General features: G+C 42.7%; 1 protein-coding gene across 5 annotated transcripts in view; it reads right to left on the reverse strand.

Annotated features, from left to right (window-relative positions):
* Positions 1 to 517: 517 nt before the first annotated feature.
* Positions 518 to 21,760, reverse strand: part of clip1a (CAP-GLY domain containing linker protein 1a) — a 46,383-nt gene continuing 25,140 nt past the window's right edge. For 3 of the 5 annotated variants that reach the window (XM_062543318.1, XM_062543315.1, XM_062543316.1), the window contains 16 exons: positions 21,620 to 21,736; positions 20,807 to 20,864; positions 20,623 to 20,706; positions 20,291 to 20,447; positions 19,683 to 19,848; positions 19,211 to 19,426; positions 14,886 to 17,591; positions 13,031 to 13,168; positions 10,852 to 10,958; positions 8,571 to 8,694; positions 8,068 to 8,120; positions 6,631 to 6,748; positions 5,390 to 5,558; positions 4,926 to 4,978; positions 2,375 to 2,502; positions 518 to 1,997 (listed from right to left, as the gene is read on the reverse strand). In XM_062543318.1, coding sequence (XP_062399302.1) covers positions 1,769 to 1,997; positions 2,375 to 2,502; positions 4,926 to 4,978; positions 5,390 to 5,558; positions 6,631 to 6,748; positions 8,068 to 8,120; positions 8,571 to 8,694; positions 10,852 to 10,958; positions 13,031 to 13,168; positions 14,886 to 17,591; positions 19,211 to 19,426; positions 19,683 to 19,848; positions 20,291 to 20,447; positions 20,623 to 20,706; positions 20,807 to 20,864; positions 21,620 to 21,736 — 4,623 coding nt within the window. In that variant the 3' untranslated portion in view covers positions 518 to 1,768. Of the gene's footprint in view, positions 1,998 to 2,374; positions 3,341 to 4,925; positions 4,979 to 5,389; positions 5,559 to 6,630; positions 6,749 to 8,067; positions 8,121 to 8,570; positions 8,695 to 10,851; positions 10,959 to 13,030; positions 13,169 to 14,885; positions 17,592 to 19,210; positions 19,427 to 19,682; positions 19,849 to 20,290; positions 20,448 to 20,622; positions 20,707 to 20,806; positions 20,865 to 21,619; positions 21,737 to 21,760 lie in introns of those variants that run through there. The other 2 variants (XM_062543320.1, XM_062543319.1) reach the window with 2 other exon arrangements.

The raw sequence follows: 21,760 nt of genomic DNA on the forward strand, positions 1-21,760 counted from the left end.
TCAGATATGTATGTATATGACTTGACTGTATTAACTGTATGTGTATATGTATTAACTTTCCTAGGCTACATTTGTATAAGCAATTGTTTGCAACCGGTTACTTCATACTATACAGGTAGATTTAATATGCCATTTGTTTCAGTGATGTGCTCTTAGTTTAAACATTTGCAAACAACATTGAAACATGAATTTCCCCATCACACAACCGTCCTAGAGTGTGTTTTTGTACTAGAGAACATGTCATTTGTTTTTTCTGATTTGAGCTAAGCTGAAATATCAAGGACTTTTTTTTTTTATTTACCAGAAATGCAGATTGCAGCTATCCATCGACTGTTAAAAAAGCACTGCTGATACCGTTTCGGGATGTTTTTAACTGTAAAGCAAATAATAGGAGGTAGGATTCGGCACTGCTCTTTCATGGCTATACACAAATATATTCAGCACGTCACCAAATTCAAACGAAACATGGTCAGATTTTGAGATTTACTTTCTTGTAAAATTACACACAGAAACACGATTAGAATTTACAAAAACACCACCTGCCTTTATTTGGAATAAAAATTCAGTGCCTAAAATGCTTCAAAAAGAAGCTGTCTTTACACTGGCATTCTTCCCAAGTGCTTGCCATATATATACACATTCAACAGCATACTGGACAAAATTCACCAAGACAACTCCGCCCTCAATAGGCAAAAGAAAATGCATTCGTTATGGTGTTAAGAGCTCTTTTCCTCGCTTACAAAAGTGATAATTACAGTCATGTCAAAACTCATCTTTACAGTCAGTCCAGGAGATATCTTCATTGAAACATATGTATTTATTTCATTAGATTTGTACAGATATATAACATTTAAAAGAACGAAGAAAAGCTTACATAAAACGTGACAGCACAAATGCCATCCTCTCTCAAATATTTTATCCTCATCATAATGATAGCGTTAATTTCTTTGTTCTCAGAAAGGCAATTTCAGAAAGGGAACCGAGGTCTTTCCACGCAAGGGTACGTTGAGGGGTAAAGTGTGCAGTGCGTTAGAATATAAATGGCATCTTCCTCACTGTACCCTCTTCAGGATGAGGACGCGTTTCAGAGTCCAAAGAGACCAGACTCCCCAAACCCCCCTAAAGCAAGCCACCCCCCAAAATGACATTTAACCACAACAGTTAAGGTCACCTCTCTCCATGCACACACACACATATGCACACACACATACGCACACACACACAAAACTGTGCGAGTCCATATACAAGTATATCAAAGAACCCATTGAAAGGATTGTACATTGTTTCTTTTTCTTGTGTGTTTCATATCAAGTACTAGTCCAAAAGAAATCTTGAGCACTTTCTTTTTGTGTGTGGTGATATAGAGTGCCATCTGCCTTTCCGTCTTCAAAACAACAGTCAGGGAAGTGTGCAACGGGCGACCAGACTAAGTTGATTGACTTAATTCTTGAGATGATCTCCCAGTAAGAGCGCTTTGGGACTTTGTGTGAATGGCCGAGTGCACTTGCGTAACACACATTCATCCACTGTACACACACACACACACACACACACACACTCAGTGTTCATAGACACAGAGTTATAGACACACAACACTCTTGTGCGAGGTGTGATGATGAGGCGTGTGTTTTTGCAGGTATTGCAGGCTGCTTTGTGCAGAGAGAGAGAGAGAGAGAGAGAGAGAGAGAGAGAGAGAGAGAGGAGAGAGATAGAAAAAGAGCAGCAGGTGAACTATAAAGCCTCCAGAGAGAGTCTTGTTGAGGAGCTTCTAGAAGGTCTGGTCGTCGTTGCAGCCCTCGGTCCAGTGGCCGAACACCTCGCAGATGTCGCAGTAAGGCCGCTCGTCCTCGCGGCTCCCGTGGTAGGTGGTGTGAGGCGGCGAGTCGGGCATCTGCGCCTGCGTGGGGCAGTCCTCTGTGTCGTGCATGTCGAAGCAGTCGCAGATATCGCAGAACAGCCGCGGCGGAGCCTTCTTCTTCGCGGGCCCCTCCGCCAGACTGCACACGGGCAGGAGGGGAGGGGAGAGGGGGGGCGAGAGAAGGCCAACAAAAAAACAAGTAGTGGAGCCCAACATTAATGCGTGTGTGTGCAAGGGAGAGAGTACACTCCATATTTACTGTTTGGTCATTTACTTATGAACATACTGCTAATTTACTGCTAATTGATTTTTTCAGTACTTTTCAGTTACTTTTGTCTGTTCAAGTTTTAAATCAAGTGGCTGCATTTTCATATTCATTATTATTCCATTTGACCTGGAAAAATCTGTTGAGGTGTACTAGGTCGTCAAGATAAAAAGGTTGTATTAGTAAGACGTTGTACATCGTCCAGTTTGAGACTTGAGAGCAGGACAGGGGGAAATGAGATGGGCACAGACCTGTCGTAGTTGTCCAGCTCGTTTGCGTTGTTCCCGTTCAGCGCCGCTTCGGCCATCTTCTCCATCTGAGACTTGAGCTCCTGGTTCTTACGCTGCAGGTCTACGATCACCGAGTTCAGGAACTCAATCTGCCCACACACGCAAATGCAAATGAGGGACAAAGCCACACACAAAAAAGCAAAACACTAAAAATACACACAACTTACTTGCATCACAAATGACATGACAAACAACATAAGGTTATCGGACAATTTAAAAAGTATCACAGCCAACATTAGTACAAACTCGTCCAAACAGAGCTAATCCAAACGCACATGAAAACAGCACCATGTGACATGGGAACCACACACTCTCACCCACGTGCCAGTAGCCCAGTACCTGTCTGAAAGCAAGACCTGCATTCCTGCACGCATCCCATAGTCATAACAGAACGATGGCGAGGAACACATACAGTATGAGACATTCCTTCACGGAACAAACACAGCAAAAGAACAATGACTTCCTCTGTCTCACTTTTGCTTTGATATGTAGCACTATCGAAACTAGACATCCTCTGCAAAGTTTCAAGGAGTTATCGTCTAAAATAGAACTTGAATTAGGAGTCCAACCTAATATTTCAGAATGGACACAGCGTGTCAGTACTGAATGAAGTTTGCAAGGTAAATGTTAAACTGTATGCTCACTATGCAGTTACCAATGACTTTGTTTGGGTAGAGAATCCAATTATGCTGCACATTAATAGGGCAGACATTTCTGACAATGACATCAGACTTATGACAGCAGATGACAAGAGTAGCAAAGAGGAGTATGAATATCCAAAAGTCGATGTTCTTTCACTAGTGTCCACGAACATGAAATGAACACAAAACAGACCCAGAACCACTGAACAAGAACTCAAGAATGGAAAAACTGAACAGAGACATGCGTGAACGAATGAGGAGGATGAGAACAGTAACAAACCGCTGCCTGTTTAGAGAGAAAGGTGGCATTGCCAACAACAGAGCAAGAGACAGAAACACAAGAGGGAGGAGGAGCAGGAGGAGGAGAGAAGAAGGAGGAGAGGGGAGGAGACAAAACAGGTTAAAACCAATTAGAGACCCACCTCTGGCCAAATCAAAATGCACACATCACGCAGCACTGACAGGTGGGAAAGTAGCAACCTAAGTGGGCCTGCAGGGCCAACTCTCAACCAGCAGGGGGTAGCAGAGAGTAGTTGAAGTCAATCAGGAAAGCCTCCCACCTCAACCTCTGCATCCATACCAAACATGCCAAAAACATTTTCCGAGGTAATGTGCCATTATGCAGGACTGAGACAATGTCCTTTTGTACTAAGTGGTTATTTCAGATCTTAAATGGGGAAGTGCTATTTGACAAATAAGTAAGTCGAAGGCTTAAGGTCCTTCAAATTTGTGTGTGGCTGAGGAGAGTGCCAAGTCTGTTCAACTGGGGTTAATATCTGAACATCTCCAACATAAAACTTGTGCAAGGTGCACATGCCAATTCAGCCACATAAGCTAACAGGCTTTCAAATTCTTGCAGGCATTACTGGCTAATATTCAGTTTATGCACTTGCCGTCAGCAAACATGTCAGTTCATGTAATTTTGTTCACCTGTCTCTCATCAATTAAGTCTGTACGTTTAGTTGGCAGGGTTCCCACTCTATGTAAACTCTCCCACTCTATCTAAAATTCTGCGACTTTTCCCTGACAAAAAACCTGAATTCCATTAATTCATTACTATATAATGAATGGTACAATATACTAACCGATGATTTCAGAGAGCAGTCGCATAGTGCTCAAGAATCTGTTACTTTATTAGAGCGGGAGGTGAAAAATGGGCATTGAATAATCAAAGTTGGGCTACTCAAGCAAGCAGTAAAGCTAATAACCAAATATACACACTAGTTCTGCTAGGAAATATTTGTATTAGTGCATTTCAGCAAGTGAATTTTAAACTGCTACAACAACATTCCCTGATATTCCATGACTTTGCCCAAAAATTATAAAATTCCCCAATTCTCCTTGTCTGGAATGGACTTTCCATGAGTCGTGGGAACCCTGAGTAGGTCATAATAATCCCAGAGTGATTGCTATACCCAAGACTCTGTGCTTTGGCAAAGCTAGATCATAATCTCTAACAAACATTCTCATCCAACTTAACTTGAATGGGTCTCTGTCCTGCGGCTTCATGGTATGGCTTGACAGAAATATGCACACATAGATGTCTGGGTCTTGGCTTATATTTAAGTGTAGCTACATAAGGATACAGTGTCGGTCAAGTCAGATTGTTTTTTAGTCTCAAAAAACATGTTTTTGTGTCTTATTTGACAAGTATTTGGGAAATGTGCATAACATCAATGTTGATCTTTCATGAAGCTACACTTACTTAATGATGTGTACAACAAAGAGAAAAATAGAAACTTAGAACTGAATACGTAAACAACACACATATAATTCTTCCCAAAGTAAATTCAGCAACCTTTACCTCTACTAAATGACTTCTCACAATTGCACTAAAACCAAGTGGTATACAGCGAGGAGATTCTGTGTACCTGACTTTCGGCCATTTCCTTCTCCTCTCTCAGCTGGTCCACAGACGAGTCACCTGAAGAGAATATCTCACATGTTACATGAGCCAAAGAGTTCCTCCTAATCTGCCAGCCACAATGTAATGTAGGTGGTACAATTGCTCAGTACAAATCTTTACTGTGAAGCGCTGAAACGAGAAACATGCCATACACAGTGAATCATTCAAAGTGAAGATAACCACTGGACTACAAGGACTCTATATGCCACATTACAGAACTATTGTGATTTACTACTTAATGGAGCTAGTATGGTGATCTGCGCTGCCTGTACGGAGGTTGTATCAACAACACCACATTGCATTGATATAGTGCTTTTCAAGGCACTCAAAGCGCTTCACAGTGAAGGCCAAGGGGAACTCTAACTAACCACCAATATGGTGGCACAGTATGTGATGAGATGAATGGCCTGTATGGAGACTGGTCTTCACCTGGGCTGGATGCCGTGCTCGAGGCTGCGGTGGAGGTGAGCGGTGCGGCCGCCCGGCTCTTCTCCAGGCTGGAGACGTGCTCCTGCAGACGAGACTTCTCAGCCTCCAGCGTCTCCACGGCCGCCTGCAGCGCCTTAGCCGACGCGCTCTCACGGCGCAGCTCGGCAAGCTGTTGGCATGGGGACACATTAGGACGGATTAATACTAACACAAGACACATACGGTAATTTCCCGACTATTAGCCGCGGCTTATACATTGATTTTGCTACATCTCTTCAGCTATGAGGTTAATACGGGGGTTAATACATGTTACAAATAACTTCACATTATCTCCCTCAACAATGGAATTCTCTTCTCTGATTGGCTGATGGGGTGGCCATTAACTTCGTATAACCTGCTACCTTTGAAGTAGTTCCCGTATCACACTTGAATATTAATTCGGCAAACTCGTTGCGAAGTTTAAATGAACTGTCACGTTGCATCCAAGCTGAAATACAGACGTGCAGAACCATAGTAACATTGTAGCATATGACGGAGGTGGATTGTAGCTAGTTGGATGCCATGTAGGCTATAAAAGTAGCGATCTTTCAAAGTTAAAGTTAATCAGAATCCTGGGATATGCCCGCTTGACAACGGGAGAGATAGAACTAACGACTGGCTTTTGGCCGTAGCAACCAGCCATTTAGAACTAACGACTGGCCTTTGGCCATAGCAACCATCCATTTTAGAACTAGTAACGGCAGTTTTGTCCTGCAAGTAGAAAGTTGATATGTGGCGGAAAGTAGTCCCACAGTCAAGACAGTTTTAGCAATGTTAACGGACGCAACGGTGGAAAAAAACAATGTTCTACAGGTTATGAAAACAAACGGGAGATAAGCGGGATAACGGCCTTCGAGGTCGACCGGTTCGATGGAAATAATGGCACGGCGGAGGTAACTCCGTCTCCGTGTTTCGCACGTCGCCGGAGTTCTAGACCTCCACCTAGCCATTATTTCCATCGAACCGGTCACCTCGTCGGCCGTTATCCCTTACTTATGATGTTCACATGGGGAGACATGACAGATTAACACAGATAGACATGTGGTAGGCACACAGACTAATACTGTATGTCAATTAATGTCATTAACATCAAATGTAAGGTATGCATGTTACATATTGACTCCACCACACAATGATGTCCTACACATTGAGTAAAGATGAAAGGATAAAATCACAAATGACAGCGTGTGGTGGTGCTTCACCTCATCCCTCAGCTTCTCCAGTTCCTTGTCTCGCTCGGTCATCAAGGCACTGCTTTTTTGGACTGATTGTTGGAGCGCTGCTTTCTCCTCCTCTGATTGCTTCTTAAGCGCATTCTCCCTGGTCACAACAGAGACAACGAGGGGTTAGACAGAAACGGAGAGCTGAGAGATATTCTACACATGGGTGGGAGTGTCGAATGATGAACCAAAAATCTAAATATGTGGAAATTTCAACTATAGTGATGCACTCGCTGTTAAAGAAACACTTCACTGTTTTTTCATATTAAACTACGTTAGATGAGTTGATACATACCTCTCGCGTTTCAATGCATGCACTCACTGGCTCTGGTCCGCGGTGCTACTTTGATAGCACTTAGCTAGCCCAGTTTAATATGAAAAAACAGTGAAGTGTTCCTTTAAGATTAGGATGGTGTGTCTTTATCATTGGGAGTGATTGTCGAAGGAGTATCTCAATAGTGAAGGGGGATAAAATGTATGCAAACATCAAAGTGTGCAACAAACACTTACACAATAAAACCAAACAACTGTATTAAATGCATGGAGAAATGGAGCGTAGAGCTGAAAGATTAATCGATTTATAATGGAAATCATAATTAGCAAATTAGCAATTGGAAAATCTTGAAGGCTGTAATTAACCATAGAGCTTGTGTTCGACTGTAATTTGGGCGTAATGTACAAACTTGAATTTGTACTCGTGAGTACTTCAAAAAAGCTAGCAGAAGTAGTGCTGGCTTGCCCAATAAGACAAAAGCAAGCAAACTATTTCAGAGTCAAGGAATGTATAATACAGTACAATTCTGAACCGAAGCTTGACAGATTGATCTGTCAGAAAAAAAGAGAGACATTTTTGCTTAATCGTTCAGCCCGTGCGTTGTGATCAAAAACCTTGGGGGTGTTTTTAAAATGATGAAATTGGCTACGTCCAGCAGCCACAGTCCTCTGAGCATGAAATGAGGTAAGCAGAAGCGACATAAATACCTGTACCCATTACCGGGAAAGCTTTCAACACCAAAGACAGGAAAGAAGCAACCAACAGCAAAACATTAGGAGGGATTCAAGCAGCAGAGACAACTGGGCGAAATGCCACCCTCCAGAGTCTAAGCAGCAGCCTCACACATATAAACAGACTGGCAAGGGGAAGCAGAACGTGGGGCAGGAGGAAGCACACTTAAAGATAGCAGTCAAAAGACCCATGGGCCCCTTCTCAACCTCTCTCCTCTCTCCTCGATGCTCGGTCCTCCGGGCTCGTTCCCACTGATCTATACAGAACACTGGATAGACTATCCCACTGTTGCCGGCTTGCCGCCCAATCATTCTTTATCTAGATCAGTGGGAACGAGGACCGAGGAAGGAAGGGAGGATAGACAAAAAGACGAATGAGAGAGGCCCATAGCTTCAATAACTGCATGTCCTCACCTCTTCTTCATCTCTTTGACTTGCTTGCTGAGAGTGGCACACTGTTCTTCAAGCTACAGAGATAGTGAATGGGGTAAAAAAAACAACAGTTAGAGGGAATAAAATGGAAAATGTTTCATCTCTTTTTGTTCGCTGAACTGGTCTGAGAATTAAGCTATTCTAAACTCTACAATGATGCCAATTACACTGTAATACTAAATACCAAATGCTATGTGAAATCAGTAGGGAAAGCTAGAATACTGTTGTATCATTAAATACTGATGCCCCAGCATACTTCTATGATGCATTTTGTCATACATCCAGTCCGTATGGCCTTTCTGTGCTTCAAACAAATGAAGTGTCCGGACAGATCTTGCATATTGCCTGTGTGAAACTGGATGTGTAGTACCTCGTCAATCCACTAGATGGGAGATATGGACAGCATAGCTGTATTCAGAGACGTGTACAGTACGTTTTGAGAGTGAGTGATAACGTGTGGCTGCAGGTGAGGACGACCGGCGTACCTTCTTCCCCTGGCTGCTGCGGTCCTGCTGGTTGCTGGCCAGCTGCTCGGACAGGGAGGCCTTCTCCTTCTCCAGGGCCTCCAGGGAGCTGGCCTGCTCAGAGGCGGCCAACTTCAGCGACTCGCTGCATCACACAGGAAACACAGGACACATTAGCAGGCGCCCAGAAGAAGCAAGCCCCGGGCAAAACTAATTCATTCAAATATAGTCAAGTGAAACAACAATCTGACCACATGACCGCATAACCAGGAACTGATTATATCGGATTCAAATGTAGCTGTAATGTTTTGCGTCAAACTTTCATGTGACTTTTATGATGACAAATCGTTCTGAACTGTTGTGGGTACAGAATTTGCTAAGCTGCCGTTTTAGACAGATTTCCAAACACTTCATTCAAAGTAATGTAATTACTTTCCAGTTTTTCCTGCATAGTCGTTCTATTTCATGCATGTGCAGGCAAGTCTCAAGTGACACTAGAAGTAAATCATAGACAGGCTAAGGGATACAGGCTCAAGTGCTTTAATTAAATTCCATTTCAGAAGGTGGTGGTATTACCCCATTTCTTTTTTGCCAACCACCATAAAACAGAATGACTTTCTCCTTGCAAGGTGGCGGCAACCAGAAGAAGAATTAAGGCAATGCACTGACAGCATAAACTGTGCTTTTTTTTTTAATACACTATTTACATTTACAGAGATAGAAATACTTCAGTTTGTCTGCAGGGAACCTCTACACAGCTGCATAGAAGTTAAATGATATTTTTACATGGACAGATTGCATTCAAGGCTATGCAGTGAGCGGTTTCTTTGTAAATGTATATTCTGGTCTTACTCAAAACTACTCTGGTTAATGTCATTTGGGTCCCCAGCGAAAATGTACACTTGCTATTATCCAAAAATAGACCTCCAAGGTCGTTTTCGGACCAGAATAACCCTTAAAATAGAGCGCCTCTGAGGAAAATACAGTTCTGCCTTGGAGCAGGAAGGGACTGACAGATCTGGGCACAGATGCCAGTCTGTAATAGCAGGTCAGTTGAACTGTAGAAGCTAACAGTCATTTCACCAGCAATTCTGCAGAAGGCGCACAGCGGGCAGACAGCCGTGCCAGTGGAGAGGCTTCAGCCTGCTCTCCACGCCAGTGACATGATGGCAAGAGGGCTGATTAACACGACCCACTAATGAGGACGGGGCACTACTCGCGCTGTGCTAATGGTGCCCAAGACAGACTTACTGAGTGTATCACCACTCCAAACCGCACTATATTATCTGCAGAACTGTTTTGATCACACTTTGAAGTATGATCTTCAAATGGAATCATGCATTATACTAGCCTCGCGAGCCATCCACGTACTTCCGGCCAAGGATTGCCTCCACTACGAGTCTGGCCGTGCTCCTCTGTGGAGCATTCTGCTCGGTAGAATTGTAACAGAACGCCCCCCCTCCAGAAAGCAGCCAATAAACGAAGAGACGGGGTGGTGGGGGCGAAAGGGGGAGGGCGCTCGTGACGATGACGTTAAACGCCTGCGCTATGTTGTTATGAGTAACTATCGCCGATTGGGTGAGAGCTGTCCAATCAATTCAAACCAGAACTGGGCGTTACTTCCCGCTTCCTGCAAGCGCTTCAGAGCAAAGAAATTCCAGACCATAATACGAAATGAAATGGTAGTATTATGGGATGGTTAGGACCAGGCTAGCATTATACACGATCTACTCAAAAGTCTCAGTTCAAGTCTGAGCTGAAATGCAGTGCTGATGGCATTCTACTTGGCATAAGCTACAGCAAGTCACGCCAAGTCGCTTAGAGTAGTCTACTAAACGCTACATTCCTTACTTATTCATCCTCTTTACTTGTCAGGAAAACTGTGCTTGTTATGTATAACATCTGATGGCTGCTCCACAGTTATGTAACTCTACAGGAGCTTCAGCGGATCCCCTTAAAATAACACGAATCATAGTCCTGGCCTTACAGATACACAACAATGTATAATGGAGGTCCATCCCAATCTAATGACCGTAAACAAAGATTTAGAGCTGGTATCTGTACATGGACACAGCAAGTTTGTCCTCATGTGTTGATTTGGGTCTCCATGAACCTTGTAGTCATATTCTGAGTGTGGCCACCCCAATTTTATATACTGTACTTATCAAACAGTGGTTCTTCATATTCATATCTGTACGGAATTTAGTTTTAAAAACGGTTGTGTGCAATACATAATAATAATAATAGTTTACACATTTCAGTAGCTTAGGTCATGGACACCGATCAGTGGCGTGATACTCACATCTCTTTGGACAGGCTGCTGTTCTTTTGGTTCTCTGCGCTCAGCTGCTCTTTGGACCGGGTCAGCTCCTTCTGGTGGGAAGAGCTCTGCTGCGTCGCTGCCTCCAGCTAAACAGACAACAGTGGCACTGGATCACACAGACAGCCAGGTAGCTATGAACCCGCAGGCAAACAGCCGAATCGCCCGGTCTTTAGGCAAACGCCGAACACGGTTACCAGCTGAGGCAAACTCAGTAAAACAGAAATCATTGCCTGCAGCAGTCTAAGTTGAAGAGTTAATGGGAGAATATTACACAATATTTCACTACTGCTAGGGTTCTGACATACAACAAATCACAGTAGCCACATATTACCATATTTATGTGTCCATATACACTAATGTAAGATAAATAAGCCATATGGTAGGGCTTAATTACAGCTATTACATTTAATTTGATCAAGGATTTGAACAGTAAAAGAAAGTTGATGATAGCAATTCAAATAAAGACTCATAACAGGAATGAGAGTGTATCTGACAGTAATTTCAGGAGGAGAAATTAACAGGCTTCCTAGTGACATTCAGGACATCAGAGAACAGCTTTGTGCAAGATTTCTATTGAAGATGAAGATTATAGAAAAGTTGATATAGCCAAGAAGATCCAATAATTCAATGTTGAATTATTAGTTAACCGCAGAATATCACAGTAATATGCGACAGCCTTGAGAGAAATGTCAGCTACATTTTCCAACCAACACATCTACTTTATCGGACGTTTCAAAGATTATTATAACCAATATTACTATACATTCCTTAATAACTAAAGTGGTTTATGGGTTTATGTACGTCTCAGCTCAGCTGTACACTACACTACACACATACACACACAACTGCTCTGTACACCAAAGTAATCATCTAAAAAAGCAGACAGCAGTATTGCCCTCTCCGCTGTATCTACACAGTATATAGATTTTTTATGTAATCACCATTTTTTTTAAAGTAGTCACACTTCATTCACTTGGACCAAAGATGTTGAAGGAGAAAATCATTGATTGAAGCTAAATACTTGCAAAATATACACTAAAAACACAATGCACACATACACCCCAACCACCTCTCCCTCCATCTCTTTCTCTCTCTCACACAGACACACACAACCATACCTGAGCACTGGAGGAGTTGAGTCTGTAGCATCTCTGCTGAGGCATTAGTACTCATTAATACTAGCATCTCTATAGCACCACACCAGCATGTCTCAACCTCCCTACCTCCAAACAGTTACTGTGCTCTACCCACTCTTCTGGTCCCTCAGCTTGCACACAAATAAATCTATCAATAATGAACGAGCCACCATCAACGCAGGAGTGTGCTTCGTGCCTTGTTCCTTCAAGAGTACAAGCTTAGAGTCGCTTACTAAGTTTGAGATGCTGTCGGATTGCGTAACATGTCTCCCTGTCCCACCATCCTCCCCAATCAAACTCACGTCTTCCTCACTCCATTGTCTTGGTCATCCTTATGATCACCATCATCGAAGTCACGACCGTTTTTTTGCCGTTATTCTTACGTTCCAGCTCTTTTTGCAGGTGGAACATCAATGTGTCAATTGTTTGTTTTTCCTCACACTGCAACAAAGTCTTCCAGCCTTTGCTCTTCAAAAAGGATTCTAATTCTGGTTGGTTTGGTTTTTAAGGAAAATAATAGACACATGCACCAATGCGCACACCTACATAAAAACTATATTTCTCCATTCAGTACACAAACTGTCATGGAGAAAAGACTACTTTAATAAATCAGTGCATTGGGGGAAAGTGAGTGTAGCCAGCTGGTACGTAGCTGTGCCGTATGTACGTTGTGTAACCTCCAGACGCCTTAGAGGAGAAATCCTGCGACTTGGCACATAGAGCGGTTTCTCAAGGTCACCAAGTACTGTCGGTATGAAAAAAAAAAAAAACAAACAACAAAAAAAAACAAATCAGCTTTTGTTCATTTTCCTACCCACAGTCCTCTGTGACCTCGAGAAACAAAGATCTATGTGAAAACTCACCAGAGTTCTCCTTCAAGAGAGCTAGCACCCTGGACATTTAGTTCAATTACTAGCTTGCTCGCCTCCCAATGCAACGGCAATCCAGGCAAGTCCAGAGCTGAGCCGCATTGGAAACACAATTGTACTGTAGGTTACACAAGCTCCCTCTGCCCCTCTCACCTGGCTCTGCAGCTTCTGCTGGGCAGTCTTGAGCTCCTCGACCACGGCCTGGGCCTCGCTCCTCTCCTGCTGCAGTCGGACCTTCTCCTGGGTGAGCCTCTCCAGAGCCTCGGCCGTCTGACCAGCGCTCTCTGCAGCCTAAGCACCGGGCGGGCCAAACACAGTCACCTTAGAACACATGCTTTAGAACTAGGATATAACCCTAGTCCTTAAGACACATATGACACCAAAGTGACCATTGGTATGACATGTGTGGATGTGTGGGGAGAACTGGTGACGGGTGCTTCAGGCTTTGGCAAATTTTTCTAATATTTGTTTTTTTTTTTTTAAACAATTCTTTATTCTTCAATTCTTCACAGTATACCAAATTACAGGTACATGCTAACTAAATTAATCTTGCCATACAAATCTAAAGCACAAGATCTGAGGGAGGTTTAGCATAAGAGGAACCTTTCTATGCCTTGTTATTAGAATTACATGGGCTCTAGTAAATGATGATGAACATGTTCAAACTTGAGTGAGTGAAGTGAGTGACTGATGAGTATTATTTACATTTAGTTCATGATTTGAAAGGAGATTCCCTGATGGCTCGTTTCCACACAGCTTTGAGTAAAGTCTGGAAACCTGTATACAATACGCAATATGGGGAGGTGGTTGTGTAGTGGCTAAGGAGCTGGGCTATCATGCAGTTGGCTGAGTTGTGGATTCAATTCCCTGCTTATCAAACTGACACATTTAGTAACATGGAACAGACTGTTTTGAACTTGCCAAACAATCTTCTTTTCAATTGCACAATTGACATCAAGCATGAAAGGGAAATAACCTGCTAGTCAATTCATTTTTCCAATGCTATAAAGCTAGCTGCCTGGCATCCAGTGTAAACAGTCAAGCCACAGAATAAGTTCATTTTTCCAACATACTTTAGACAAATTTCAGGGGGGGAGGAGGAAAGAGGGGCTTCTTAAATACACTGGAGATCATGGAGGCTTCCATTGGAACGAAAGGGTAACGGTTGTTTGACAAACGTACACAGAGCTGTATGGAAACGAGGGCATTACACCTTGTCTGGCCAATCTTAGCCACCAGTGGAAAATAGCATCTTAAAATGGAGTGTGAACCATTAATAATGAAACTCTTTCCTCCCTGTATAACCTTTTTCAGATCTTGTTCAAGTTGGATTGTCGGCTGTATCGTTTCCATTTATGCAAAATTACTTTGGTCATGCAATATTACTTTCATGCTTCAGCCAATTGTACGATTGCTTCAATTACTTCTTCCACATAATTGCATAATTTCTGATTACTAAAAACCAGGCCTGTATGCATTCCCATTTGACACCTTGATTCCTCTACATTAATAATTAGGTAGTGAACTACAAACTGTAACATGTTGGATCCTGTGGCCTGAGAATGGTTATTTACAGTAGAATGAATCAGGTCTAATTTAGTCTTCAAAAGGATTTGAAACAAACTATTGTACGGTGTGTTCATATTCAAGACCACAGATTGTTCCCTATTCAGAGTGAATTTCACAGCGAATTCCAAAAGAATCCCTGCCCCTTAAATTCACCGTCAATATAAATGTCACCCTTTGTGATATTCCTGTTCTGGCAGTATATCACAATGGAACAGGTCACATTCTAAACCCACAGGAATCAAAAACTGACATCTATCTACAACTGACTAGGAGCAAAGTTAGTGCTTTTTGTAAGTTCAGTGAAGGAAATTAACAGGATTAGAGGTTAAAATTAGAAGAAGCCAAGGCAGTGTTGTAAGCATGCAGTTAGAAGTGCCACATGACCCAAGCAGGTGCAGTGTTGGTTAATTGAGTGATTGGGTTGCTATTAGCGAAGTACCTCAAGCTGCTTTGCAAGTGTGTTTTTGCACTGTGCCTCAAGCTGAGCAAGTTTGTGGTTGGCCTCCTCTTTTTCCTTGAGCAAGACCTCCTTCTCTGCCTGCACCTTGGAAAGGGTGGATGTCAGCTCAGCCTGGGCTTTGGATGATGAAGAGACCGTCTCTGCAGACGCTCGCTGCTTCTGTTCCAACACAGCCATTGAGGCACGAAGGGTCTGAGTGTCTGTCTCAAGCTGCGAGTGTGAGGTTTTCAGATCTTCCAACCTACTTAAAAGATCTGAACGTTCCTTCTCACTGGTTGCCTGGGTCTGGCGAAGGGACAAGACTTCCTTCTCTAGGCTGGCACGGGAAGACTGGAGGTCGGCTCTCTCCTGGGACAGTGCAGCAGCCTCTCTTTGAAGGTCTTCAAATTTACCAGAGAGGAGTTCTTTCTCGACTGCCATGTCTGATCTCACCTGATCACTCTGTTTTTGCTGAGCTTTAAGGGTTTTCACCTCTTTAGCTAGAGCTTTTTTCTCTTCATGGGCTTTCTTGAGATTGGCAGAGATACTATCCGCAGTCTGAGCACCAGACATAGCTTGCTGACTAAGTTCCTGTACTTTGGACTCAAACTCTGCCTTTTCATCCAGTAAGCTCTGCTTCTCAGAGAGCACCTTTTCATGAGATATTTTCAGCTGCTCAAACTGACTCATTAGGTTCTGTTTTTCTGTTGTAAGTGCTTTAAATTCTGTTTGGGAAGAAGATATTTCAACTTTAAGTTTAGATTCTGACTCCTCGAGTGTATTTTTCTCTTGAGATAAACTGGCTAATTGTTTCTCAAGCTGTTCAACCTTTTTGTCAAGGTTACCCTTGGAACTAGACAGTTTATTCTTTTCTTTGGTCAAGGTCTGCTGCTGAGCCTCGAGAAGGGATTTCGATTCTATAAGAGACTTTTTCTCAGAAGAGAGCTCTTGAACTTGTTGATTCAGGCTTTCTTTGTCCTTCTGAAGCTGCTCTAGACTTTTAGTAAGATCTACTTTCTCCGAAAGAAGAATATCCCGTTCCTTTGACAAAGCTTCCCTCTGATGGTCATGTTCTTCTTGCAAGTGTTGTTTGTTATCCTTCACCTTCATAAGCTCATCAGTTAGCTGTTCCTTGGCTTTCTTAAAAGAATCAATCTCTGCACTAAGTTTCTGCAACTGTGCTTCTAAATTTACCTTATCTTGGAACAAAGTAGCTTTCTGACCTTCAACTTCTTGTTTCTTTTGTTTTGTGTCCTCTAACTCAGCAATAAGATTGGCCTTTTCCTGGGCTAAACCAGTATAGTCCCTGGAGGAACTCTCAAGATGGTCCTTCATTTTACATAATTCTTCGGAAAGCTGATTTTTTTCAATGGTAATGGATGACTTCTCAGAGGTTTCCTTTTCATGCTTCTCAACCAACTCCTCTTTCTCCTTTTCCAAACGCTCCTTCTCGACCTTCTGCTTGCCCAACGCCGATTCCAAGCTGGTCTTCTCCTTCTGAAGGGATTGCAGAGACTTCTCCATTTCAGAGAGCTTCAGACATAGAGTGTCCTTTTCTTGAGAGAAGGTTGTGGCTTCTTGTTGGATCTTCTCATTGGCAGCCTTGACCTCATCTGCAGTTTGGCGTAGGCTTTCTGTAAGCTCCAGTTTCTCTTTTGCAAGCTCCTCTCTCTCAGAGCACACCTTTCTCCATGTGGAAAGTAAGTCTTCCTTTTCCTGCAATAACTTCAGTTTGTCAGAGTCTGTTGCCTCACTATTCATCTTGATTTCCTCCAGCATTTTCATCAGGCTGCTCTTAGAGGCTTCTAACTCAGTAATGTTCCGCATGGCCTTTTCAAGATCCTTGCTAGTAGTGTTAAACTTATTTTGAAGTTCTACTTTATCAGAAACAAGAGTCTCTTTCTCCAGCAGAGCAGCCTTCAACTGTGTGGATACTTTATTATTCTCTTTATTCAGGTTCTCCTTTTCAACCTGCAACTGGGTATTGGTTGCACAAAGGTCTTCCTTTTCAGATGTAAGGGACTCAAGCATGGACTGGAGTTCTGCATTCTTTGCATCTTGGGCCTTCTTTTCTTTCCCAAATTTGTTTTGTTCATTCTCTAAATTTTCCTTTAATGATTTCAGATCGTTAAGGCTTTTAGCAAGCTCCTCTTTGATCTTATCCTTGTCACTACAGGCCTTCTCAAAATCACTGGACAGTTGAGTCTCTTTGGCATCATGCCGTTTCATCTCCTCCTGGTACTTCTTAAGAACGTCTTGCTTATCAGCATTTCCCTTTTGGAGTTCTGCTATTTCAGCCAGATGCTTTGCTTCCAAGTTCTTAAGACCAGTGTTTTCATCCTTTATTTTTTCCAAGGTGATGTTAAGTTCTTTCAGCTGTTGAGAAAGTTGGTCTTTAACTGCAGTGATGGACGACTTCTCCTTGTCCAGGCAGGTTTTGCCTGACAGCAGATCTTTGTTATCACTTAGGAGCTTTTCTTTGAGCGTGTTAATGTCATCATACTTTGCAGACAGCTCTTTGTTAGACACCTCCAAAGAGGAGACTTTCTCTAAGGAATCAGAAAGCTGTTTCTTTATGGTTTCTCTTTGAGCCTGCAGATCTCGAATCTCCTCTGTTAGGCGCTCAGACGCAGCCTTCATGTTCACAATCTCTGCAGAGAGCTGTTCGGCCTCCTGCTTGGAGGAGGTCAAGTCAGCATTGAGAGACTGGAGAAAATGAAGTGGAAAACAAACAAGGGGTAGAGAAGGGAAGGGGTGGGGGAAAAGGTTATGTGAATTAAAAAAAAAACATGAATTCAAGCAAAAGAATAAAATAAAAATCCAAAAACACCACCAGTAGGTAAGGTAGGCATTTTGCAAGCAATAAAGCCAGGAAGGAATGGCAGGGCAATCACATTTTTGGCTTAAGGAATGAAAAATGAAACAAGTAGGGGTACACCAACAAAGAATTTGGAATTGGGCTGCTGAGCAACAGGAGAAAGTGTAGCTAAGCTTATAAAGCTTTTAAAAAGTTATCTCCAGTGACTTCAATTTATACTTAAAAACTCTCAGAGAAACATGACTGACGTGGAAAAATAGGGATGCACCGATATTAGGCTAGAATAGAAATGCAAATAATTAACAGAGAACTTTTATTCTATTGCAATGCACTTACAAATAAATAATAATGAGTATCAAATATTATATATAATACTGTAGTAGGCCAATTCAACAATGATGTTCTGTATCAAAAAAGCCTTCACACTGGCACAGCACTGTCTTCACATTTCAATTAAACAAATTACCAATGAGACTTTGCACTGTCTCCACACTACCGCTCCCCTAGACACAAAAATGACGAGACATCCTAGACAGTAGACCAGGTGCTTTGGGACTCAGTGCATAGAGTCTAATTGAGTGATTGAGCGAGTAAGCGAGAAAACACACATGAATAGCCAAAAGGTGCAAGAAGAAACGTTGTGACTACTGTAAAGTAGAGTTAGTGAAGACAGTTTAAACTCTTGAAGCTGCTATTTCTTAAACTGAAGCTGTGTCTTGCCTGTTGCTCTGATCTCCAGTTGAAGAGAATAGTGCACCAACTTTGGTTTAGGAGCATCCTATCATGATCTGGAGGCTAACACATTTCTCATAAGTTAGATGAGCTATAGATTCAACACAGCTAAATCAAGCTAGTTTTTTAAAGTCTGTGGTACAAGACTGAAATAGGCTAAATGTACTGGTAGCATAGCAGCAATTTAGTGGCTACACTACTTCTAGCGACTATTCTAGTATGCTTTAGGAGAAACTATGCAATTAAGGGGTATCAGTGCATGGTATCGGAGAATTTTAATGAGCATGATTATATACTGTAAGCACAATATCAATCCGATACCTGATGCTGGTATCGGTGCATCCCTAGAAAAAAAACCAACACCACCTCCACCTCCTGTCTATTCCTTTGGATTTAAAAACATAATTGGTGTACACCTGCCATTAACTGGTCAATGCAAAACAACACAAATTAGGTCATGACTTTGTATGGACATGAACATATTGTCTACATGAATGTTGAATGAATCAAACTGTTTATGATAATGGTTCAATCAACAGCACAGTACTCAATTGTGGCTATTTTATCTTCATGTAGGCATGCCATTACAAAAACCTTACTTGCATATCATAGCCCAAACATAACACCAGATGTTATACAATAAGCCTGATACTGACTGATTCCCGCCTCATACCTTGCTGTAGAGTGTCTACGTTCCTCAAGTTTCTTCCATATTCGTATAAAATAACTTTTTACACACTAAAATCTCCAGGTCAAAACAAAATGCACCACTTACCTTGGCCTGTTCCTTAAAGACTAACAGCTCCTCCACCTGTTTCTCCAGCTTTTTGCTTTTATCTGCAGAGATGCCAAGATCCTTCTTTGTGACCCCGGCCTGAGCACAAAGCTCCTCCAGCTCCTTAGCATGAAGCTCAGAGGCCTTAGCGAGAGCCTGTTCACCAGACACCTTAGCCTCCTGGGCCTTAGACTGGGCTTCCTGCACATTTTTCTCCTGGGGAAAAAAAGCCAGGCAACAGAGAGTAAACTTTACACGTACCAATTCCTCCCAAATACTTTCAAGATTCACCAACATATTCAGGTAATATTCAGAGGTTCTTGAATGAGGTTGAATTATGGCGCTTGATGTAGATGTAACAAGAAACAGAGTTGACGAAGTTTCAAATATCCTCTTCCCAGAACATAATCTCTGAATACATTACAGTCTTGTTCCCTCCAGGCAGTGTTTATCAGCACTCCCATCAACTTACCAGCTGAGTGATTTTCTCCTGAAGGTTGGCCACCTCTCCTTGGAGCTTCTCCTTGGTGTCAGCGATCTCCTGCTCGGCTCTGGTCTGCTCCTGCCTCCTGCCTTCCTCAGACCGGGCCACACGCTCCCTCTGCTCCGCCAGCTGGGTCTGCAGCTCCTCCAACCGCCTTACAGGAGGGGGAGAGAGTCATTAAAATAGAATAAGGATGGGGAGGCGCTGTGGCACAACTGGCTACAGTGCCCATAACATATTTGGGTCCGGGTGCCCACGGTGACCTGGGTTCAAGTCCGACTCGGGTCATTTCCCGATCCCACTCAATTTCTCTCTCTCTCCAACTTGGTTCCCGACAGTCTCGTTGTTGTGGGCAAAAAGGCCATAAAAATATACTTTAAAAATAAAATCAGGCTGTAGGTGCAACATTACATTTCTAATCTGTTAAGTCTGTGAGTGTGTGGTACATCTGCATCTTGTGCTTTTGGGAAATCTGGGTGAACTCCACAAGTAAATACTAGTCACACAATGCAGACAAAAATATAGTGGAATGGATCATGCATCATTGAGAGGTCAAACAGAAGGGCTGGCCTGTGTGTGTAATTGTCCAAACCCACCTCTCCTTCTGAGTGAGATCTTCGTTCATTTTTGTCAGCTGGACAGAACTGTCCCCGGATGACTTTATCATATCACTGATGTCGTTCTCCAGTTTGGCCTTGTCCTTGTTCAGTTGATCTTGCTTCTCCTCACTAGCCTTGAGCTTCCTCTCCAGACCTACCATGTATACAAAGACATTAGCAGAAGGATATGCTTCTTCATTAAATCAAACTAATCTTGTCACAATACAGTAGTTCATCTTGCATCTGAAAATCAGCACAATGAGTAGCACTTTTATTCACATTGAAGCTTTGTAATTGGAATGAAAAACAGAATGAAGTAAAGCACTGACCAGCAACTTGGGATTTAAGCGCTTCTGACTCAGTGGAAAGAGATGTGCACAGCTCCTCTTTACAATTCAGTTTGTCTTGCAACTCTGCAAAAGGAAGAGATTTTTCAGTAACTATCAGATGCAGCATCCTTTATACCAAAGTCCTTCAACACATGGGTTGCTTCGCCTTTCAACAACTACACACCTTGCATAGTTTGTGCTGATTTAGTCTGTTCACCAGAGGTATCCACAAGCTTTTGTTTCTAAAAAGAAAAAAAAGTAAAAGACAGAAAAAAGAAAAAAGGATGTTGAAGCGAAGCAAATATCAAAACACACACATACACACACAGATTAAAAGTCATTAGGTCAGTGACCTGCACTTAAGTAATTCCCTGGCAAGCTTTAATTACAGCTGGAACGAGGCATTACCTCTCAGAGTTCAGCAGGTCAAATTAGGACAGATTTGCATCTCGTAGCACTTTTTCATTTTACAAGCTACACAGACCATACCAGTATACAAGTGCAAGGCTCCAGACTAACTTTTACATTGGTTGTACTGGTGTATCTAACTTTTTTCACCACGTTAATTGGGTGTACCCAGAGCAGGGGTGTTTCTAGGACTGTGGGCCCCAAGCAGATGTCTGAGCACGGGCACCCTGACCCCAACCTCATATCTGAGTGTCTGCCATCAAACACAGAAATACTTAGCTATGGTGTTTACTACTTATTTTGCTTGTGATACATTTTGTAATACATTAAAAACACCTGGACAAGTTAAGAAGGTTAAAAAGTAGATTTTTGCTAGAGTGGGGCTTTAACTGACACTCAATCGATTAGTATTCAACATTTCAGGATGATTTTAATGGACTGGATAAACAAGTTTCGCAGCCAGGTAAGAACATTTCCCATAACTGCTATATCATTTACCCATCACACCAACAACTGACCTCCACAGGGGTCAAAGTATCGCTCTAGGTCCGTCCATGTCTGGGCACTTACTCCCTCCCCTGCTACTCACCATGCTGCTGAGCTCCTGCTCTAGGGAGCCCTTCTCCTGCTGCAGGGAGGCCAGACTCTGCTGCAGGCTCGCCAACTCCACCTGCCGGCCCTCCAGCTGCGAGCTGAGCTCGCTAATCTGGGGTCCCGCCAGAGAGTGGGT

The sequence above is a fragment of the Sardina pilchardus genome, chromosome 8, assembly GCF_963854185.1.
Source record: "Sardina pilchardus chromosome 8, fSarPil1.1, whole genome shotgun sequence".
Classification (NCBI taxonomy): Eukaryota; Metazoa; Chordata; class Actinopteri; order Clupeiformes; family Clupeidae; genus Sardina; species Sardina pilchardus.